The 18,504-nt window shown below is 38.8% G+C and overlaps 1 protein-coding gene across 7 annotated transcripts in view; it reads right to left on the bottom strand.

Moving 5' to 3' along the window:
• Nucleotides 1–695: 695 nt before the first annotated feature.
• The window catches only part of AFF1 (AF4/FMR2 family member 1), a 227,645-nt gene continuing 209,836 nt past the window's right edge, over nucleotides 696–18,504 (bottom strand). For all 7 annotated transcript variants that reach the window (XM_037830208.1, XM_037830210.1, XM_037830209.1 and 4 more), the window contains 9 exons: nucleotides 15,998–16,110; nucleotides 14,756–15,002; nucleotides 13,959–14,050; nucleotides 13,645–13,705; nucleotides 10,402–10,538; nucleotides 9,726–9,797; nucleotides 9,170–9,307; nucleotides 7,021–7,244; nucleotides 696–6,059 (listed from right to left, as the gene is read on the bottom strand). In XM_037830208.1, coding sequence (XP_037686136.1) covers nucleotides 5,938–6,059; nucleotides 7,021–7,244; nucleotides 9,170–9,307; nucleotides 9,726–9,797; nucleotides 10,402–10,538; nucleotides 13,645–13,705; nucleotides 13,959–14,050; nucleotides 14,756–15,002; nucleotides 15,998–16,110 — 1,206 coding nt within the window. In that variant the 3' untranslated portion in view covers nucleotides 696–5,937. The remainder of the gene's footprint in view (nucleotides 6,060–7,020; nucleotides 7,245–9,169; nucleotides 9,308–9,725; nucleotides 9,798–10,401; nucleotides 10,539–13,644; nucleotides 13,706–13,958; nucleotides 14,051–14,755; nucleotides 15,003–15,997; nucleotides 16,111–18,504) is intronic.

The raw sequence follows: 18,504 nt of genomic DNA, 5'->3' as shown, positions 1-18,504 counted from the left end.
ATTGTAGGGATACTGTGGTGCAGGGAGGGGAAGGCATACATAATAGCCCCCAGTTTCTGAGTGTTTACTCTATGCCAGGCACTATGCTAAGCCCTCTTCACACTTCATCTCATGTGATCTTGCAATCATATTAGGTTAATACCATATCAACACAGTTTATAAATGAGAAAAAAACCACAGAAGTTATATAACTTATCCAGAGTGACATCCAGCAAACTGGAGAGCCAGGATTCAAATCCAGGAAGTCAGATTTCAGTGCTTAGGTCTGTTCCCATTTCATGAAACCACCAGGGTAGAGTATTAGTTCTTTAAGGGTGGCAAAGGGATAAGAGAACCAGATGACCTTTAGATTCCTTCCAATACTAACATTCTACAAATCAGTCTACACAGCAACAAAATGGAAAATTGGCAGACTTGGTCACTGATGCACCCTGGCAGTTGATGTTAGGCTCAGAAGCCACACGGGTGCTATTAGGCTAATTTGTGTGATTACAATCTTGGAAGGAAAACTGAACAGAAGGATGAGCTACCCTCTGCCCTCACTTCTTTCTCCCTTTCAACAGTAAATACATATTGTTATTGAGAACATATTAGTTGGTGTGAGACTCTCTTTGGATATAAATGGTAATTTCATAAAGCAATAACTATTCAAAGAATTATTTCATACAAAGTGAAAGGATGGATCCAACTCCAAAGACTTCTCTAAATTTTTATTTATTTTTACAGCTCAATCCTCTTGTGAAAAGGAAACAATGTGAAGATGAACAAGTCAATTGCATTTTTTTTAAACAGCAATTAATCCTCATTATAGAGAACAACAAACAAAAGATCTGTGGCACACTGTCTTTGGAAAGATCTTTTGTAAATTTTTCTTCTAAAAAAAAATGAAAACGGTAATTCTCTCACAGATCAGGTATGTCTCTTCCAAAGGACTGTACAAGGCAGCTAAATTTTATTCACAAAAGCCCCCAACTTGCCATTCCATTGCTGAAGTAGATAAAATACACGGAGTCCCCCTTATTAATCTATGTTGCACATCTTCCCATCAAGAGCATCACTGCTTCCCTATCCTACATACAAAATCATTGTGGTGAACAGACAGCTGGCACATTATTCCACAGTAATGAAAGAAAAAATCATATTAAAGATAGGCCAGTGATTTTTCAACTGGACAATTTATTCCTTTTTTAAACAATTTTAATAATACCAAGATTTGACTTTCCTCTAAAGTTATAAGAAAGCAAAAAATATATAATATAATATAATATATAATGGTAATAAATAAAAAAAAAGGCAACCCTGCTCAGGTATCATCCAAAACATGATCACATTCAGAAAAAAAAAAAAAAAAAAAAATTTTAAAACAAGATTTGGGACACACACACATACCTCCTCACTCACACACACACCGACAAGAACAGTGTATACTTGATATCTGAGGGGGGGATGTGCAGTAATTTTAACAATACATGTCGATGGCCTGAACAGAGGCAAAGTTAATACTGCCTGTGTTAAACATCAGTTAGACATCTACTTTTAAGCAGAGGAAATTACCTGCCTTAGGTCAGCCACTGCCCGCTCTGACCATGCCCAGCTCGGCCAGCCTTACTGTCAGTGGTCTTATTCCCTTGTCCCCCCAGGCTGATAAAGTCCTATAAAGGCTCACAGGAGCTGTATGCTTCCTCCCCACCCCCTTAGGCTCCTTGCATAGGCACTTCTCTAACCATCACAGTACCTGTTGATATCTGATGCAGTGGGACAGAATATAGTGTGATTTTCCCTTGGACCATAGGAAATTTACAGCCACTTTAGAAAGGTGGTGGATGGTGCTTGTCAGCTCATCATAAATAGGAACAAAAGAGCATGGCCCATGCCCAAAACTCACGAAGAGATGTGCATTTTCAGTCACTGAGAAACCATCACAACTGCATTGCATTTTTGAGGTTTACATGGTAGAAATACCACCTGCAACATTTGAAGCGGAATCCCCAACATCATGTTATTCTGCCACTCTACCTCCATCCCCACCCCCACAAAAAAGACAAAACATAAAAAAGGCACAGGAAAATATCTTAACATCCATTAATTCTAAATGGGACCAAAAACACACAAAAAAGGGGCAACCCACCAGAGAAAGGAAAAGAACAAGTACCGCCATAATCGATCCTGACATTACTCCACAGCCACAATGCACAACTTTCACTTCCCAGTGAGAAAACCTATACTTCTGTGTTTTTAAAAGAAGCCCAAAATATTCTTGCAAGATTTAAATACTGCTAATCGGGGTGGAGGTGGAGAGTGCCAGAGATGAAATGGCAAAGTTTTTCCAAAGATTTTGTGTAGTGTCTGGGAAAAGAAACTATTAAGAAAAAGTAGAAAGAATCTGTAGTGGGAGACAGGAAGGGTTTTTTTTTTTCTTTTTTTTTTTTTTAAAGTACACTTCCTTTAAAAAAAAAAAATGCCCAACATCAAGCCTTATTTGATTCATTTTCCTTAAGATTCATAAAGAGACCTCAAACATCACGAAGTAGAAACATAAAAATTACAAGACCCACATAACATCCCCTAATGCCATGGCAAGATAAATATAGCATTATTCAAAAGGAGGCTTGTTCAACAAAGATACAATAAATACATCCAATCAGTTCTTGATCTCTCCTTGTCTCTCTCTCTCTCTCTCTCTCTCGTATATCATGTTTATATAATCTCAGTAATCTCAGCCTTCCCTATATCAGAAATAAGAGTTTTGTTTGTTTTGAAGGACACAGTGGTTTCCTTTTTGCTTCTAAAAATTATTGAACAGGAATAATAATAATAGTAAGCTCCTAATCCTACTAAAATTAATATTTAAGATACCAAATAAGGCAACTTTTCAGCCAGAAAGGAGTAGTTTGTTCGCTTCTAAATATCCTGAACCTTGAAATTAAAGGATATAGAACAACAGATAACTGTGGTCCAATCTGTCCAGATGAAATAGCTACACATTTTGGTCAAAACAGATCTATAAAATAAAGGTTCTTTCATTCAAAATAATCAGATGCTTTTCCCAATCAATAATGTCAAATTATCCTATTGCAATTCTATTCCTGATGCCACGCTGGCTGCACCTGCCCCCTCCACCACCGCTAGCATGTGGCCTATGTTTTTCACATTTTTAACCCAGTGTAATTTGGTAAATTTCAGGAAAGTGTTTTTCATTGTTTAGTAGGGCTCCTAAGTCTGACTAAAATAGGAAGTTCATTCATTCACATTTTAATTATTTCCAGAAAGGACAGAAACATTCAACACTTTTAAAAGTAAAACAGTGTTTTCCATTTCCTATTAAACACACACACATACATGCACACTCTCACATAAAACTGTAGCGCCAAAGGCAAGATTTTACACTCTATATTCACTCCTTAAGATGTTTTAAAATCTCTGTATTTATCTCACTGTGAAGTGTGTGCTATTACTGTTATAACTTCACGTATTCAAAGACTTAATTTTATAATGTAGCCCTTTCAGTTATCTCTCAGTACAAATTTTGCCTTTGGAAGTTTAAGCATGCAGTGAAAAAGTGCAAATGATTTTTTAAAATCCTCTAAATTTCTATATACAACTGTAACAGCAAAAAGACCTTGTGAGCCTTATGGATTCATCAACCACTGCCTTTTACATACTCTATTAAAAAGGGAGCCATTAGGAATTCTCTTTAAGTACAATGTGCATTGCTGTAAGAATCAGAAATATCCAATGATCAAAATAGTACATACTGATCTATGCAAATTTTTTTAGTTTTTCAAGGGACAAATAAATTTTTATAGAGATCAGGAAAAAAAGAAACAAAGAATAAGGCCACTGAAGAAGCAATCCGTTCTTCCAGAATTGGCTGAGAAATCTACTTGGAAATGTCTTCAGCCAAGGAAGCATCGTGGTGTGCTGAAAGAACACACTGTGGCACAATCTGCACAGATCAGTTCTGTCTTAAAGAATATAACCCTTCAAAATTTATAGTGGCTGGTACAGGTAGTGATGGGGAAAAGGGAATGGAGATGGCCAAGGAAGTAAGGGAAAAATGATGTTAAATAATCACATATGCCTGACACCGGTGCCTTGTCCCCTGCATTAAGAGTTGGACATACAGGGCCACAAGCATACAACCTATCAGGTAACTGTTGTTCATTTAGCAACAGGTTGTTTTTTAAACAAATAGTTTAAAAAGGACCATGGCTTTGCCTCAGAAAATCGTAAATGAAACCAGTTCATCATGATCATGTACCAATATACATATTTACCAAACTACCCAAGAAAGTTCTTACACTCATCATATGGATCTTAGATTTCTTCATTACAAACAACAAATGGCACTTCCTTCTTCACTAATAAATGAATATGAAAATGTCAAACATGGCTGGTAGGAAACAGACCATGTAGAGTGGCAAAAAGAGGTTAAAAGGGGAGAGAAATTAACAATTTTAGAGCTAACACTCTTCAATTTTAATACATGTGCAAATTCTACTTCTTACTAAAAGGGATAAAAAGAATTTGCTTTTAAAAACACTGCATCCAAAATAATATTTCCAATAATAACCTTCAAAGTTTCAATGAAAACGAAAAACTGTGCTGATGGGCATGTGGGAATACCAATGTGTTCTTTCATTTTAAGTCATTCAGAATGAACTTGGTTTAATGTATATAGTAATGACAATAATAACTTAGGGGAAGGCCACGGTTTCTCTTCAATCTAATCAAAATTTAGTTGACTGAGAACACTCTGGAGTAAAGGCATGTGGTGACTGTTTTTTAAAAATTCTAATTAACCACTCCAAATCTCCAAACACTCTCAGGAGTTAATTTTCCTTAGACAATCAAGGGCTCTAAAGTCTAGGTTTGCTATAAATATAAAATAATTTGTAGCAGAAAAATATAGCCTCTCTAAGAAGTAGATTTCATTTTTCTTTGTTCACTGACAGAACTCTGAGTTGGTTAGACAACACGAGTTACCATGTAACTGCAGACCACAGATCAGCACCTCAAATTCCAGCTCGACTTAAAACAAAAATTAAAAAGAACTTTAGCCATCTGCTCGGATATAAACGTTGGTTCCCTTCTTCCCCATGGTAGGAAATTCAAACACATTCAATGGCGACTGTCATGTGAAGATAGCCCCTTTCACTGAAGCCCGGGGTGGAACCACGGCGCCAAGTCCTGCCAGATTCGCGGAGATCTTGAGATGCCTCCCTGTGCTCCGGTCTCTCTACTCTCTCCACTGCTCGGATTTGGGCTGACCTCCAGCACAGTAACGGAGAAGTCAGAGCAGGGCTGAACGTGCAGCACTCCAGGCAATGGGGTCCTTCAATTTTATAAACTGCGACAATACTTGGTATTATCAAAGCCTCTGTTCATCGGCAGAAAGTGGGGTATGGTGGAATCCTTCACAACTGATGTTTTATCGATGACTGCTGAAATTTATTAAACAAATATTCCCCTCAAGACTTAAACAACAACAACAAAAATCATCCACAAAACCCTACACCAAAAATCATTGTTAAAAAAAAATTTCCTTCTGGGAATGGACTAGTGTGGCTTCTGAGATGATATAAATTTGTTTTCAGAGTTGAAATTGCTTCTCCTGACCTTATTTCATTTGCAACTTTCATCCTGCTGGTTAAAAAAATATGGAAATGTTTCTAGACCATTCATACGACCATTTAGGCTACACTGCACTTCCGTCCATCAGTTAGGAAAAGCAAGATCATCTCTGCTTCTGCATAACCATAGTGTCCAACCAATGATCTCACAGTTCTTGAGAATTTAAGTGGACAAATGTCCTCGCTATCTCATGGTACTTCTCTTCTAGAGTTTGGTGTCCTGATGAAACAAACATCTGAACTATTTTTGAGGCTTCCAATGTGCAAAAAAGTCCCCAAGGCATTGAATCAACTTGGGCCTCTGTTAAGGTGTTTTGGTTATTTGCTTGAGCCGCTGAAAACCCTGTCTTGTATAGTGCACCAGGTCCGTCAAGCTGCTGTTGAGGGCAAGGGCACACACACTTGTGCTGAGCTGAGCAAAGAATTCTGTAACGAAAACAGAACCAAAACCAAGTAAATACACATGTAAACACAAAAATAACAATAGAAAAACAAAAAGTTGACTTTCCAGAAACTACACCCCCACAATATCCTGCACTTCATCTGTCACACCAAAAAAACTGCTCTCCAATTCTCCACATCCCTTCACCAGGTGAGTACAGTAGGAATTAGGTTTGTTTTCTAGTTGAATCCATAATGCCTAGCACAGTGCCTGACACAAAGAAAATACCCAATTTATAGTTTTGAATCAATGGATGCATGAATGAGAAGAAAAAAACATGTCAAAAGCACCATGAGTTTGCTAAGAAAGACGATAAAGTTCTGAGAGGCTGTGGGGAAATAAAGGCACTATATCCAGCTTCTCCCCTACAGACAGGAAAAACTATGCAACGGCCCTCATCTAGCATTCACATATAAGCATTTACTTAGTGTCACCAGCACTGACACCAAGCAGTTCCCCTAGTAGCACACTTTACAATTTCCTAAACCTTGGATTTCTCCCTAATAAACCCCTAGAATATTCATTAAGCCATATCATTCCTATTCTGTCTAGCCATCTTAACACAGACTAAAAACAAACAAACTGAGTATTTGGGTTATTTTACTTCATATCTCAAATTTGTTGAGCCCAAAAATAGCCAGTGCCTTTCCTCCCTCCTCTGCCTTGTCCTTCGGCTAGCATTTCCGTTCAGGCAGCAATAAAGACCCAGAACTTCCGAAGGGGCAAGGTGCTTTAGTCCCTTAATTAAATTTTGCTAAAATCTAGGTCCAAGCCACAGAGCTCAAGAAGGAACTGCAACTATGTTACAAGGCAGAATGCAAAAATTAAGAAAGGGATAGCTACGGATTTCCTTTTCGTCAACAAACAGAACAAAAAATACAAACAAAGAACATTATTCTCTCCCATTCCCCATACCCCAGTGATTACCACCACAGAAGCATTTACCTTTATGCTTCCTTGTAAGTACCTCAGCCTGTTCCCAAAGATCGAAGGCGGTGAGGATGTGGGACGTGATGGTGACGTAGGAGGAGGTCATGTTCTGGATGCTGACTGGGGTGCTGACGGGGGCAGCCATCCCGCTGCTCCCCACGCTGCCAGCACCTGACTGGGACCCTCCAGAGCTGGCAGGAGAAGGCATGGGGGAAAGAGGGGATGGTGTACCTGTGCTTCTGGAAGGTGGAAGACAAGAGAGAAAACCGTTTTTTCACACAGACTCCCAGATTATAGAGCTCCCTGTCTCTGGAACTGCAGTGCAAGCCACGGAGTTTCACTGCGAACCAGCCAAAAATGCACCTCTGAAGTCACTCCTACAAGGTCGAAGAGATACCCTTCACCTTCAGTACTTTGGGGAATATATTTCATAAACAAAGTGGGATGGGGCCCAACAAATGGAAACAGTAACGCCTGCCTGGCAGAGCAAGGTCTCCACTGCTGGACATTAGAATCAGGTGGGCTATCAGGTGGGGATTCCAAATGTTCTTTCTTATACCATTTACATACTCTAGTCCCTCCTCCCATCTTAAATGCAACTCACACTTAGTAAGACAATATTTCCTCTGTGGGGATGGTCCTAATCTCATATCAATTCATTCATTCACCCACTCAGTACACAGGACCTGAGCACCTCCTGTCTCCTGGTGCTCTTCTAGACACTGTGAAGACATCACGGCTTCCTTTCTGCCACCACTTGAACTTACCTCTCTTATTGCATTTATCACTTTCTACTATAAACCTATTCCTTTTTCTGGGGTCATGAGCACCATGAAGTCAGAGACCATTTCTTTTTAATCCTTTAGCAGTGTGAAGAACAGGCTCTTAGTAAATATTGGCTCAATCAATGAACGAACTGACATGGGACAGCTTACAAAGAGACTGGGCAAGGAAGTGTAATGCATCAGGCCCACAATCATACCTCTACTCTGCCTTGACTGTATACCCAAGCATGCAAGTTAATTTGTGCCTCGATATAGATCCAATGAGAAAAGACAAGTGAAATCACTTAGACATAAAAGGTAAATGGATATAAAATGGAAAGAAGGGTCAGGAGCAGTAGCCTCAGGATATGGAGACAGCTCCCCTTTGGGCTGCAGGGATCATAAATGCACCCGGCAAGACATGTACTTTAAAGAACTAGAGTGGAAGCTCCAAGAAGGCAGTGATTCTTGTCTGCTTTGTTTACTGCCATATCTCCAGGACCTAGAAAAAGGTTTGGTACAAAGAAGAGCTCAATTTATGCTGGCTGGACAAATGGTTGAAAGAGTTGTTTTAAAATAATGTGACTGACAACCTATTGCTAAAAATAATATTTTGTAGGTAGGAGGCATAAAAAATTTCCAGAGGTAGGAAGTTAAGTTACTTCTCAATCAGGACTTTTCTTTTCTAAAAGAGGCCATACGGGAGTCTTCTTTTGAATGTGCTAGAAATGGGACAATGTCCTAAGAGATAGTCTTAAAATAGCAAAACCTAACAGAACTAGACACTATTCAACGAATATAACCAAATTAAAAAGGAAAAAAAAAAAAAACAACTAAAAAAACTAGGCAAAAACTACAGGGGAGAAAATTCTATCCTCATTTTAAAACCACCTTCACAAGAATTCTAGTTTTCAACATCTTATGGCATATGTAAACAATTTCAGCTCACAAAGTGGCAGCAAGAATTTTGCTAGAGGGAATTGTTCTCATTCATCATTGGTGTGGGTCTTGGAGAAGATGGAAGGCAAATGGTTCTAGAAAGTTCTTGTTTACTGAAATGCCAGGAAGACACGTCATATACAGAAAGAAGGGACTTTGGTTCTGCCTCTTGTTGTTTTGTGTTCTCAGTTGTATCAAAAGATCCTCAAAGCTCTAAAATTTTGACTCCATATTTTTTGCAATTATCTTTTTATGTTACTCAAAAAGCGAACACTTTGATGCATGCCTATCCCTCAAAAAGGCAGTAATATGCTAATGATTTAAGTGTAAGGAGCAAACAGCACATAGATGAAGTACACATTTTTCTTCTTTTTGAAAAGCCCAACTTATATGTATATACAAATGGTTGGTAAATAAAGAAATGACTCAATTTTGGAAATTTAAATTAGATTTGTAGTTACCTTGCAATACATGGAGCAGGTGCCTGGGCAGCTGTGGAAGAACTTGTGAAGTGTTCATTTAGAGAACGAGAATACTTCATTGCTGCGTCTTTCTTAAAACGAAACATCGCCATGTTCAAAATGGACTGGCAACGCATGCTATGAGCACAAAAAGAAGTTAAAGTACTGCCTTGTGAACATGACTATCATATCTTTTAAAATCTAATGAACACAGTGGGCTTTCTGCATCTACATGAGAAAGAGACAAGACCAGCTCAATAACTTCACTGCACTTTTCACAGTACTACCAAAAGTGAATACTGGGGGGGACGCAAACATACAAGGATGCAATTAAAGTCACAAGTTGAAAGCATTCACTGAGTCATCAGTAAAATGGCAATAGATGTCATTTCATAATAACTAACTATCAGAGGGATTAATCCCCTTGGCCACACATTCAACTCCTTTCAGCTACTGATTCGCTTTTCATCATAATTCTCCTGTTAAGAAAACAATTTCAAAATCTTTTGGTAACATCAAACAATGCAAAAAGAAATTCAAAGAAAATGGTACACACCATAAAACAGCAAATATTTTCTCTTGCGTTGGTGGTGTGGCATCTGAGAAGGATTCTAATGACATTATCAATCTGTAGGAAAATACAAGAGTAGACCAGTTTAAACAAAGGAAGTTAGAAAATTACAGACAAAAATAGACCTTCTTTTGTTTGTCCCAGTTTTATACCGATTTTTCCTGAAGACGTGAAGACATGCAAGCAACACAAAAAAATGAGGCTTAAAAACAACAATTCAAGGCCATGCAGAAAACCAGGCAAGGATGCGTCTCTCCCTGGCCTGTCTACCTGCTGGAAACCAACTAGAGTTGTGTCCTTACTGAGATTCCTGTTGAAATGAAAGACAGTACACAAAGACGAGGGTTGAAACTGAGATGAGAGGACATCTGATAAGAAAGCTAAACTGGAAAGGAAAAAAAAAAAAAAAAACCTCTCCCTGAAAGGTCTGGTATTCCACGGTGCACCTGGCAAAGTGACGTAGTTGGACCCAATTATTCTGTTCTCAAGCTTCATCTAGAATATAATTTTAGTTTAGCGCACATAGAAAAAGTTCTTAGACCAGTGACTTTTTTCAGGCTCCCTCTACTGAGCTGTCTTCATATGGATTCAGATGGATTAAAGCAATAAAGATGAGGCAAGAGAAGTACTTAAGCAGATAGCAAAATTACTTGGCACTTACTTGATGAGATCTACAGTTTCCGAGTATACAGAGTAAGCTGACTTGGACGCGGGGCTTTCAGACTCCATGGCGATTCCACACTCAATATAGGACAAGACGGCTTCCAGGTACTTAAATGCCCTTCCCACCTTGTCTGTCTGTAGGAGAAGAACATAGTCATTGTTAGGCCTAAGACAAACTTTTTCTTAGTTTCTCACCCATATCGTTTACTGTAACTTTTCACCACTGTCTTGGATTAATTATGCCTAGATAAAAGGGGGAGACTAAATGAATTTAAAATGATAAACCAAAGCCTGTCACTTCTGACCTACTAGAGATTTTCTTTCAGTAAAAATTTATTCAGAAAAAGAAAACAATTCTGTGTTAAGATGACTCTCTCAAAACCTCATGAAGGACCATATTCAAACTAAGGCAATAAGTACCTAGGCCCTGTGTTATTAATGTCCAATTATTCCTTATATAACTTTCTCAAGAAACAGATAATTCTATACATCTACAGTTAACAGAGATATAAGTTTCTTTGCATGTTCTGAGTATCTCATTATAAATAAAAAACACTCATTCTGGCTTGCAAGCCATCTTAGATATGTCATCTAACAATTGTCTTATGCTTTTTAAAACTCAGCAGATGATTTACTCTCTGTTGGCGTCTGGGTTAAGCATACAAGGCTATAGCCTGGGCCAATAGGGATATGATTTCAGAGTCCCTTAAAGGGAATGTGGAAATATGAATGAAATCAGATGTTGCTGGTCACCTTAAATCTGAATATACATTTTATCACTGAACACTCTTCTCACCAGGTGGCACCTGGCCAACTCAACAGATGAGGCTGTGGTGAACAATTCTACCTTTTCTCTACACACGGTATATGATTTGTAGCACACATTACAAGAGCAAGTGATTAATATGACTTTTGCAATTTTGTTTGTTGTTTCTGTGAATGCTCTCAATTTGATGTGTTCAGAAAAAGGAGAGGAAAATAGTAAAGATACTAGTATAAGACTAAGGTGACATATCAGCAAAGAAAATTGGTGTAGGACTGCTAATTCATTTATACAGTTAACTCTTCCTAAAGCCCACAGGCACTGTGCTGCCCCCCCCATGAGCAGGATCAGAAACAACTCCTCCCTTCAATGAGCTTCCAATCCAATGATTTCAATGTGTTTCATTCTTGTGTTTTGTCAGTAGCTGAGTAAACTGGGTTGCTATATGCTTTCAGAGTACTCAACCTTCTAGAACAATAATTTTCAATTTTTTAAAATAAATTTCAATTTTTAAATAATTTTTCTGGAGAACCGCAAAGCTCAGATAAGTAGTGACAGAAAGAACAAATATCAAATTAGCATGCCCCAATTAATTAGCAGTATCTGGCCAGATTGGTTTGCTTCACTGATGGAAATCCAAATCTCCAAATTTATTTACTCAACATCATCCGTTCCATAGAATTTCTAAAATTAATATTGGGCTTTAGGGCAGGAACAAAAGAAACTACAACATAGCAATTTGTCAATATCCCCTTCCTAAGTATTTTGTAAGGCCAATAATAAAAACATCCCTGAGATAACTTCCTGTGCATTTCCTGAGAGAGTGTTCAAGTAGCAGAGTTCTAATTTTCCTACCCAACAATCAACGAGCATGGTATAGAGGTGAAATATACTCCTCTATACTCAGCTGTGGAATGTCAAATGTACATCTTTGAGGCACCATGGGATTAAGGAAGAATATTAAAGAGAGGGTGGCCATACAAGTTACTGTCCAAGCTGGGATATTGTGAGAGTGACACAGGATACTATTAATTATTAACGTGGGACAAAACAAGCACAAACCAGGATTGTCCTGGGCACACCAGGATGTACGGTCGACTTTAGGTGAACAGAAAGGTGTGCATATGCATAGATTAAAAAAAAAGTTCTCTGGAGTATTAATCTTACTTGTTTGAGCAGTAAGGGAATCTAGAGTGGAAAGTGTCCAAATGGCAAAATAAGTTTTAGATAACTAGCTGACAAAGCACAGAATATTTACTCTTTTCCAAAATTTAAAAGTTTCACACAGTTCCAGCAAAAATCTTGGAAGCTGGAAGAAAGAGGTTTGAAAGAACACCACCGTTTGGCACAGATGTGATAATCTGACTCAGGTCATCCTGGTACAGGGCAGCTTCAGGAACAGGCCAACAGGGGTTTGCCTTGGACTTCCTAGCACTGAGTATGGTACAGACTCAATAACATTTTGCCAAGATGAACATAGATCTGACAAAAGTACTTTAGTCCACCCTTCCTTAGCCTGTCTGAGAACAGATGCAGGTGCGGCGAGTGAGGACAGAGAGCAGCAGTCCAGGTCTCGGGTCTGGTTCAGACCCCTTTGGGCCTCTGGATTGTGTGGTCAGGTTTGCACACGCAGAATAAAGGCAACCATGCTCTTCTCCTATGTTACAATGCTCAACATACGTGTTTCTGGAGAGATGTGTGCATTTGTAGGGGGTTAGGTTAGGGAAAACACTAAGTAAATAAAAGCCTTAGATAATAAAAGTCTTAGCTGTAAGAATGACAAAGGGCAAACATGACTAATTACACTGCAATAGAGATGTAAAAGCCTATTTAATTACACATACAATTAACAAAACCACCATGTTCCAGGAAGTCCAACAGCCACCAGTTAAACAGAGTTCATTTCTTTAAAGCATGTTTATCAACAATGCAATCATTACCTCAATCTTAAAATTTAATTTAATGGCCTTGGTCTATTGTTCCATCAGGTCAGTCTCTCAAGGGCTTTAAGATAATTTTGGAATATAAACAGGCTTCCTCATCTTACAAAATGTTTTCAGGATGAACATAAATCGACAGACTTTCAACGGCAGGACTCGTTTTTTTATATCCAAAGAACTGATTCAGTGGGACAAGGGAGCACTCAGGAATTAAAACACCGCAAGCTAGATCAATTTTTACTCATTCATACATGAAACTTGTGACAAATAGGTCCTTGTATATTTGCCCATGATCAGACTGAATCAATGGAGTCAAAGAAAATAATTGCACTAAGATCCTCTTCCCCTCTCATTCATTGAGATCCTGGTTATCCTGCTTATGTTGTGGCTAACGTTTGGCCCCACACACTCCTCCCTCCTGCTGACAAACATACACACATGCGCGTACAAATTTAGCGATAAGAATCACTGTGGGATCAGACTATAGAAAATGCTGTCAGAAAACACTCTACCAAAGGCTAAAAGAGCCAAGACTGACCATTGACTCTGCTTTGTGCTTCAACCTTTTGGCCTCCTTCATGTGAAAATCTGCTTGTTGTCTGAAAGAGAAGAGGAAAAATCAGGGATAGATAACATGAACCTAAAATTACTAGACAGGGGCAAGATGGTTTAAGAAGGTTAGAATAAGAGAATGATGAAAGAAGCTAGAGGAGAAGGTAACAGAGAGAGAGGAGAGAGAGTGGGTGAAGAAGGAAAGAGGAGATGAGGGAGAAGGAAAAGCAGGAGAGAGAGGATGAGGAAGAGGAGGAAGAAATGAAGGAAGAAAGAGGAAGAAAGCAACCAAAGTCTTACTTGTCATTCCTCGCTTGAGGTTTCCCTGGTTTAGAGTTACCATTTGGCAAAGAAGGCACTGGAAAAGGATTTGCTGTATCTCCAGCAGACCCCTTAAAAAAAACACACACACACATCATACAGATTACACTTAACAATAAGATCATTGTCATACAAGTACCATCCCTCTTAACAGGCCCAAAAGAGTAGTTCAAAAGAGAGGAAATCATGCATTGCACAATTTAGCTCAGTTAATCACTTTCCCAGCTACTGATACTATTCTGGCTGCACTGTGGACTCAAAAAGGCAAGTGAGAAGAATGTCCAAGAGAACAGATTATCAACAAAGCCAAACGTAATGTTTTCTTTTACTCAATACAAGCACACACAACAGGTTAACAGGAAGAGAGGAGCTTGCAGTTGAGAAAGTGGGTCATTTTGTCCCACTATAACCAATAATGAAATATTTGAGATCAAACAAATCAAATCACAAGCTAACCAGGATAAACCATTTTTCACTGCAAAGCACCTGATAGAAAGTTATTACAAAAAAAAAAAATCTATTCCTATTCTTCACCTCTGAACCACTGTTTAAGAAGAATAAACCAACGCCTAACATTTTATGTAATATAAACCGCTTTTATTCTCTGTTCCCTTCAAAGGTGGAACTTGAAACACAAACAACTCAATTCCTGCCATGTTAAAAGTGATGAGTAGCTCTGAAATACTATCACTAGGACTTTGTTCTCTGATTTGGGAATTTCATACAAAGAAACACCAATATATCCCACTGTGCACAATCACCATCTCCCCACTTACCTTGTGTTCCGCAGAGCTTCCAGGGCCCTTCCCCTCTACTTTTCTGTGCTTGGAAACGGAAGAGTCTTTATGGCTGCTCTTGGTACTACTGGCACTTCTGGGAGGGTCCTGGCCACAGGAGTCTGCTTCCTGCCTCGGCCTCTTGTGTGCAGGCTTGGCTGGCTTCTGGGAGGATGAGGAAGATGATGACACAGGGGCTGGGGGAAGCATTTCCTTCTTTGAGGGCTCAGAGGAAGGCCTGGGTGTTCTAGAGTGAAACATCGTACAAAACTAAGTTAAGGTAGAACACGAATCACATGGCTTAGCTGTTTAGTTCTAAAAGGACAGAAGGGCTGCTGGCATGGAAGACTGAAACATCACAGAGCATGAACTCGATCTAGTGGTAGGAAGGCGAAACTTCAGGGATTTTTTGATGCCTTTGAAAAACCCTGCCCTATCTATCAGCAATAAATGAGGGTGTGTGCTTTTCCACTAAGGTCTCCAATGGTCCTAAATATCTCTAACTGAGTAAATCTTGCTTTAGCTGCTCCCCAATCTGTGTCTTTCTCTGTCCAGCCAGCAGGCAAACCCAGCTGTCATTCACTTCTGGCCCCTTCTTTCTCTCAAATCTATGTGTCGGCTCTTGGCACCTGCACGGTAACACTAGGCACATGCTTTTGCCAAGTCATTCTGAGAAAAAAACTTCCTGAATAAATCAGAGAGTAAGTGACAGGCACTTTCTTTTTATGTTCACACCTTCCTGGCACCAGCCCTTCTCACCTGCCATCCTGCTTGCTAGCCACCGTTACAGTGAGTGGGCCCTACAGACTCACTCATCTCTAAAAGAAAGAGCACTGAAGCCAAGCGCTGAGAGTCCAAATTCTGTAACTTTGGGCGAGTAATTTTAATCTCTCTGTGCCTCAGTTTCCTCATCTATAAAATAGGGATACAGCACCTTCCTTATTGGCTGCAATTTTTATGAACAAATTCCTTTAGAAAAATGTTAAGTCCAGACATTAAGAAAATGTCCATACTCAAAATGTTTCTGAAAAATCCAAATATGTTGTCAAATTAATTGTTAATTTTTATAAACTCCTCATGGATAAAAGCAATATAAAAAAAATCTAACACATCATCAAAATGAACCAATACTAGTTCATCAACCTACTGATACTACTATAGAAGAAAGACTACTGTGCCACATCAAGACCCAGGAAGACTCAACCACCATTCTAGGCTGTATAGCTAAGCTTCTCTACTTACTTTGTCTTAGTAGACTCTTTGTGGGAAGATGACGAAGATGAAGATGACAGCTGTGATTTGGTTTCTTTCTCCAGTCTGATTTTCTTGCTTTCATGGTCTCTTTCTGCTTCACCCTATTATTGTAGTACAGCAAACAAAGCAAATTGTTAACAAACATAATTGTACAAACAAAATAGTAAAGAAATACAGCAAAGGCAATGAGAATAATTAGATTTTTTAAAGACAACTACACACACACAAAAACCTATCAGCACATATAATGCGAGTGCATATGATGGTAGGGGGATGGAACACAATCTAGATTTGATGAGATTTGCCTTGAAACAGATTTCTGCATCAGGTAAGACTATTCCCAATATCCAGGAAAAGGAACAACGTCTAATGGAATACCTGACAACAAGTACAATAAGTAGACTGCAACACATCAATGGCAATTTTCTAAATATAAATCATCAAACATGCACATTCACATCAAGTAACACAGAGATTTTAGGAACAGATTTCCCCCTTCTTTCAAAAGAATCATCCGATTATACCCACTTTTATTTGTATAAAATTATGAGTGGATTACTTAAAGCTTACTTTTTTCCTAATGAAAAACATATAATTTATGTTGTTGAAAAACAAACAAGCTACAAAATCCTCTGGGTATTTAAGTTACAGATAAGACCAGAAACACAACAAAATGAAAATAGGTGCTTTGTGATTCTGGCTTTTCCCCCACTCTGTTGATGTAATTTTCTCTTTGTAAAATGTCTTTATATCCATCTCTACACATATGAAAAGGTATGTTTGTATGTTTTCAAACATTTTGATAAGAATGAAGGATTATAAACATGATTTGGGAGAATAAAGAGTAAAGAACAGAAGGGAATATTTACAGGAGGAAAGTATCTCAAAAGCATTCCTTTATACCAACTAAAGTGCTAAATAAATATACGTAATCATTAAAAGAATACAGAGAGAGGAGGCAGGGCAAGATGGTGGCATAAAGAGGTGTAGAATTTAGTTGGTCCTTTAGAGCAACTAGTAAATAGCCAGGAACAACTAGTAAATACTCTGGAACAACTGTTGGGGGACACCCGTGTGTGCTCTTTACACACAGTAAAGAAGGCTGGAATGGCTGAGATCGCAGCATAGAACTTTACCATTTTTTTTTCTTTCTTTATCTTTTTTCCCCTCTTTCTCTTTCTTTGCGGAAGAAACGGAAATGTCCTTATACAGACAGTGGTGGTGAATGCATAACTACATGATTATACAGGGAACAAATGATTCTTTACATAGGATGGAATGTATGGTGTGTGAATAAAACCACCTAAAAAATAAAGAGGGACACAAGTGCTGGAGAAAATGTGGAGAAAGGGATGTACCTAACCACCACTGGGGGGGAAGCAGAATGGTGCAGCCATCTGGAGGGCAGCGTGGTGGTTCCACAGGAAGCTAAGCACGGGGTTGCCATATAGTCCTGCAACTTGGTTACTAGATACATACTTGGAAGAACTGAAAAGAGGGACATGAATGGACATTTGCACAGTGGGGTTTATGGTGTCAGTATTCACGATTTGCAGTGGATGAAGGTGGCCTAAGGGTACACAGATGGATGAACAGAGTGGCAAACTGTGGTGTATACTTACAATGGAATATTGAACTGCTACAAGAAGTAGTGAAGTTGTGAGGTGCAGGGACATTCAGGACAGTATGTTGAGTGAAATAAACCAAAAATGAAAAGAAAAACATGATAATGCCTCACTAATACGGGCTAACTATAATGTGCAAACTCTGAGAATTGAATCTGAGAGCATAGGTTATCAGGGGAAGGCTTATGGTAAAGGTCCCTAGAATGTAAGCTCTTACAGCAGTTACATTTATTCCTGAGTTGTAATGGCTGTTTCTAAATTCTGAGATGCTGAGATCTTTGTGTATAATCTGGTCGGTCTCTGGAACTTTGGGTATCTGTGTGACACCTGAGACTCAGAGCCAGAGTCTGGCAGCTTTGAATGTCAGCATTACCCATACAGCAAATGTAAAAGAGTCTGAAAAAAAAGATCAGTCTTCAATTAGAGATATGAATGACACAGACTTGGTTAGGACTAAGGTAAATCAGACTAAATGGTAAAGGACAATATTGATGGTGTTTTTAAAACTTCAAATTCTCTGTGAGACCAAAGGAAGAGAGGTTTATTAGGTGCAAAATCTATATTTTTTGTGAGACACTATATAATTTAACTTGTACATGATCAGTTTATTCAAACAACATAATTACACGGAACACTGAATAGGGAGTGAAATCTGGTTGGTTTGTACAGGTTAGTGTGAAGACCCAATACATCCCAGAGTACTTTGGGTACAGAATACAGATGTATTTGCAAAGCCCCCTTGAGGGACTGGGGGAAAACGTGGAAATATTAAATTTCCCCTACTGGGGAATTAATGATATTCTCACAAACATTAGGGCTACCAATTTAGAAGGCCAAGACCTCGATCTTGGGGCTTGCCCTTATGAAGTT

This window comes from Choloepus didactylus, chromosome 3 (genome assembly GCF_015220235.1).
Source record: "Choloepus didactylus isolate mChoDid1 chromosome 3, mChoDid1.pri, whole genome shotgun sequence".
Taxonomy (NCBI): domain Eukaryota; kingdom Metazoa; phylum Chordata; class Mammalia; order Pilosa; family Megalonychidae; genus Choloepus; species Choloepus didactylus.
This window is presented reverse-complemented; position numbering and strand designations above follow the sequence as displayed.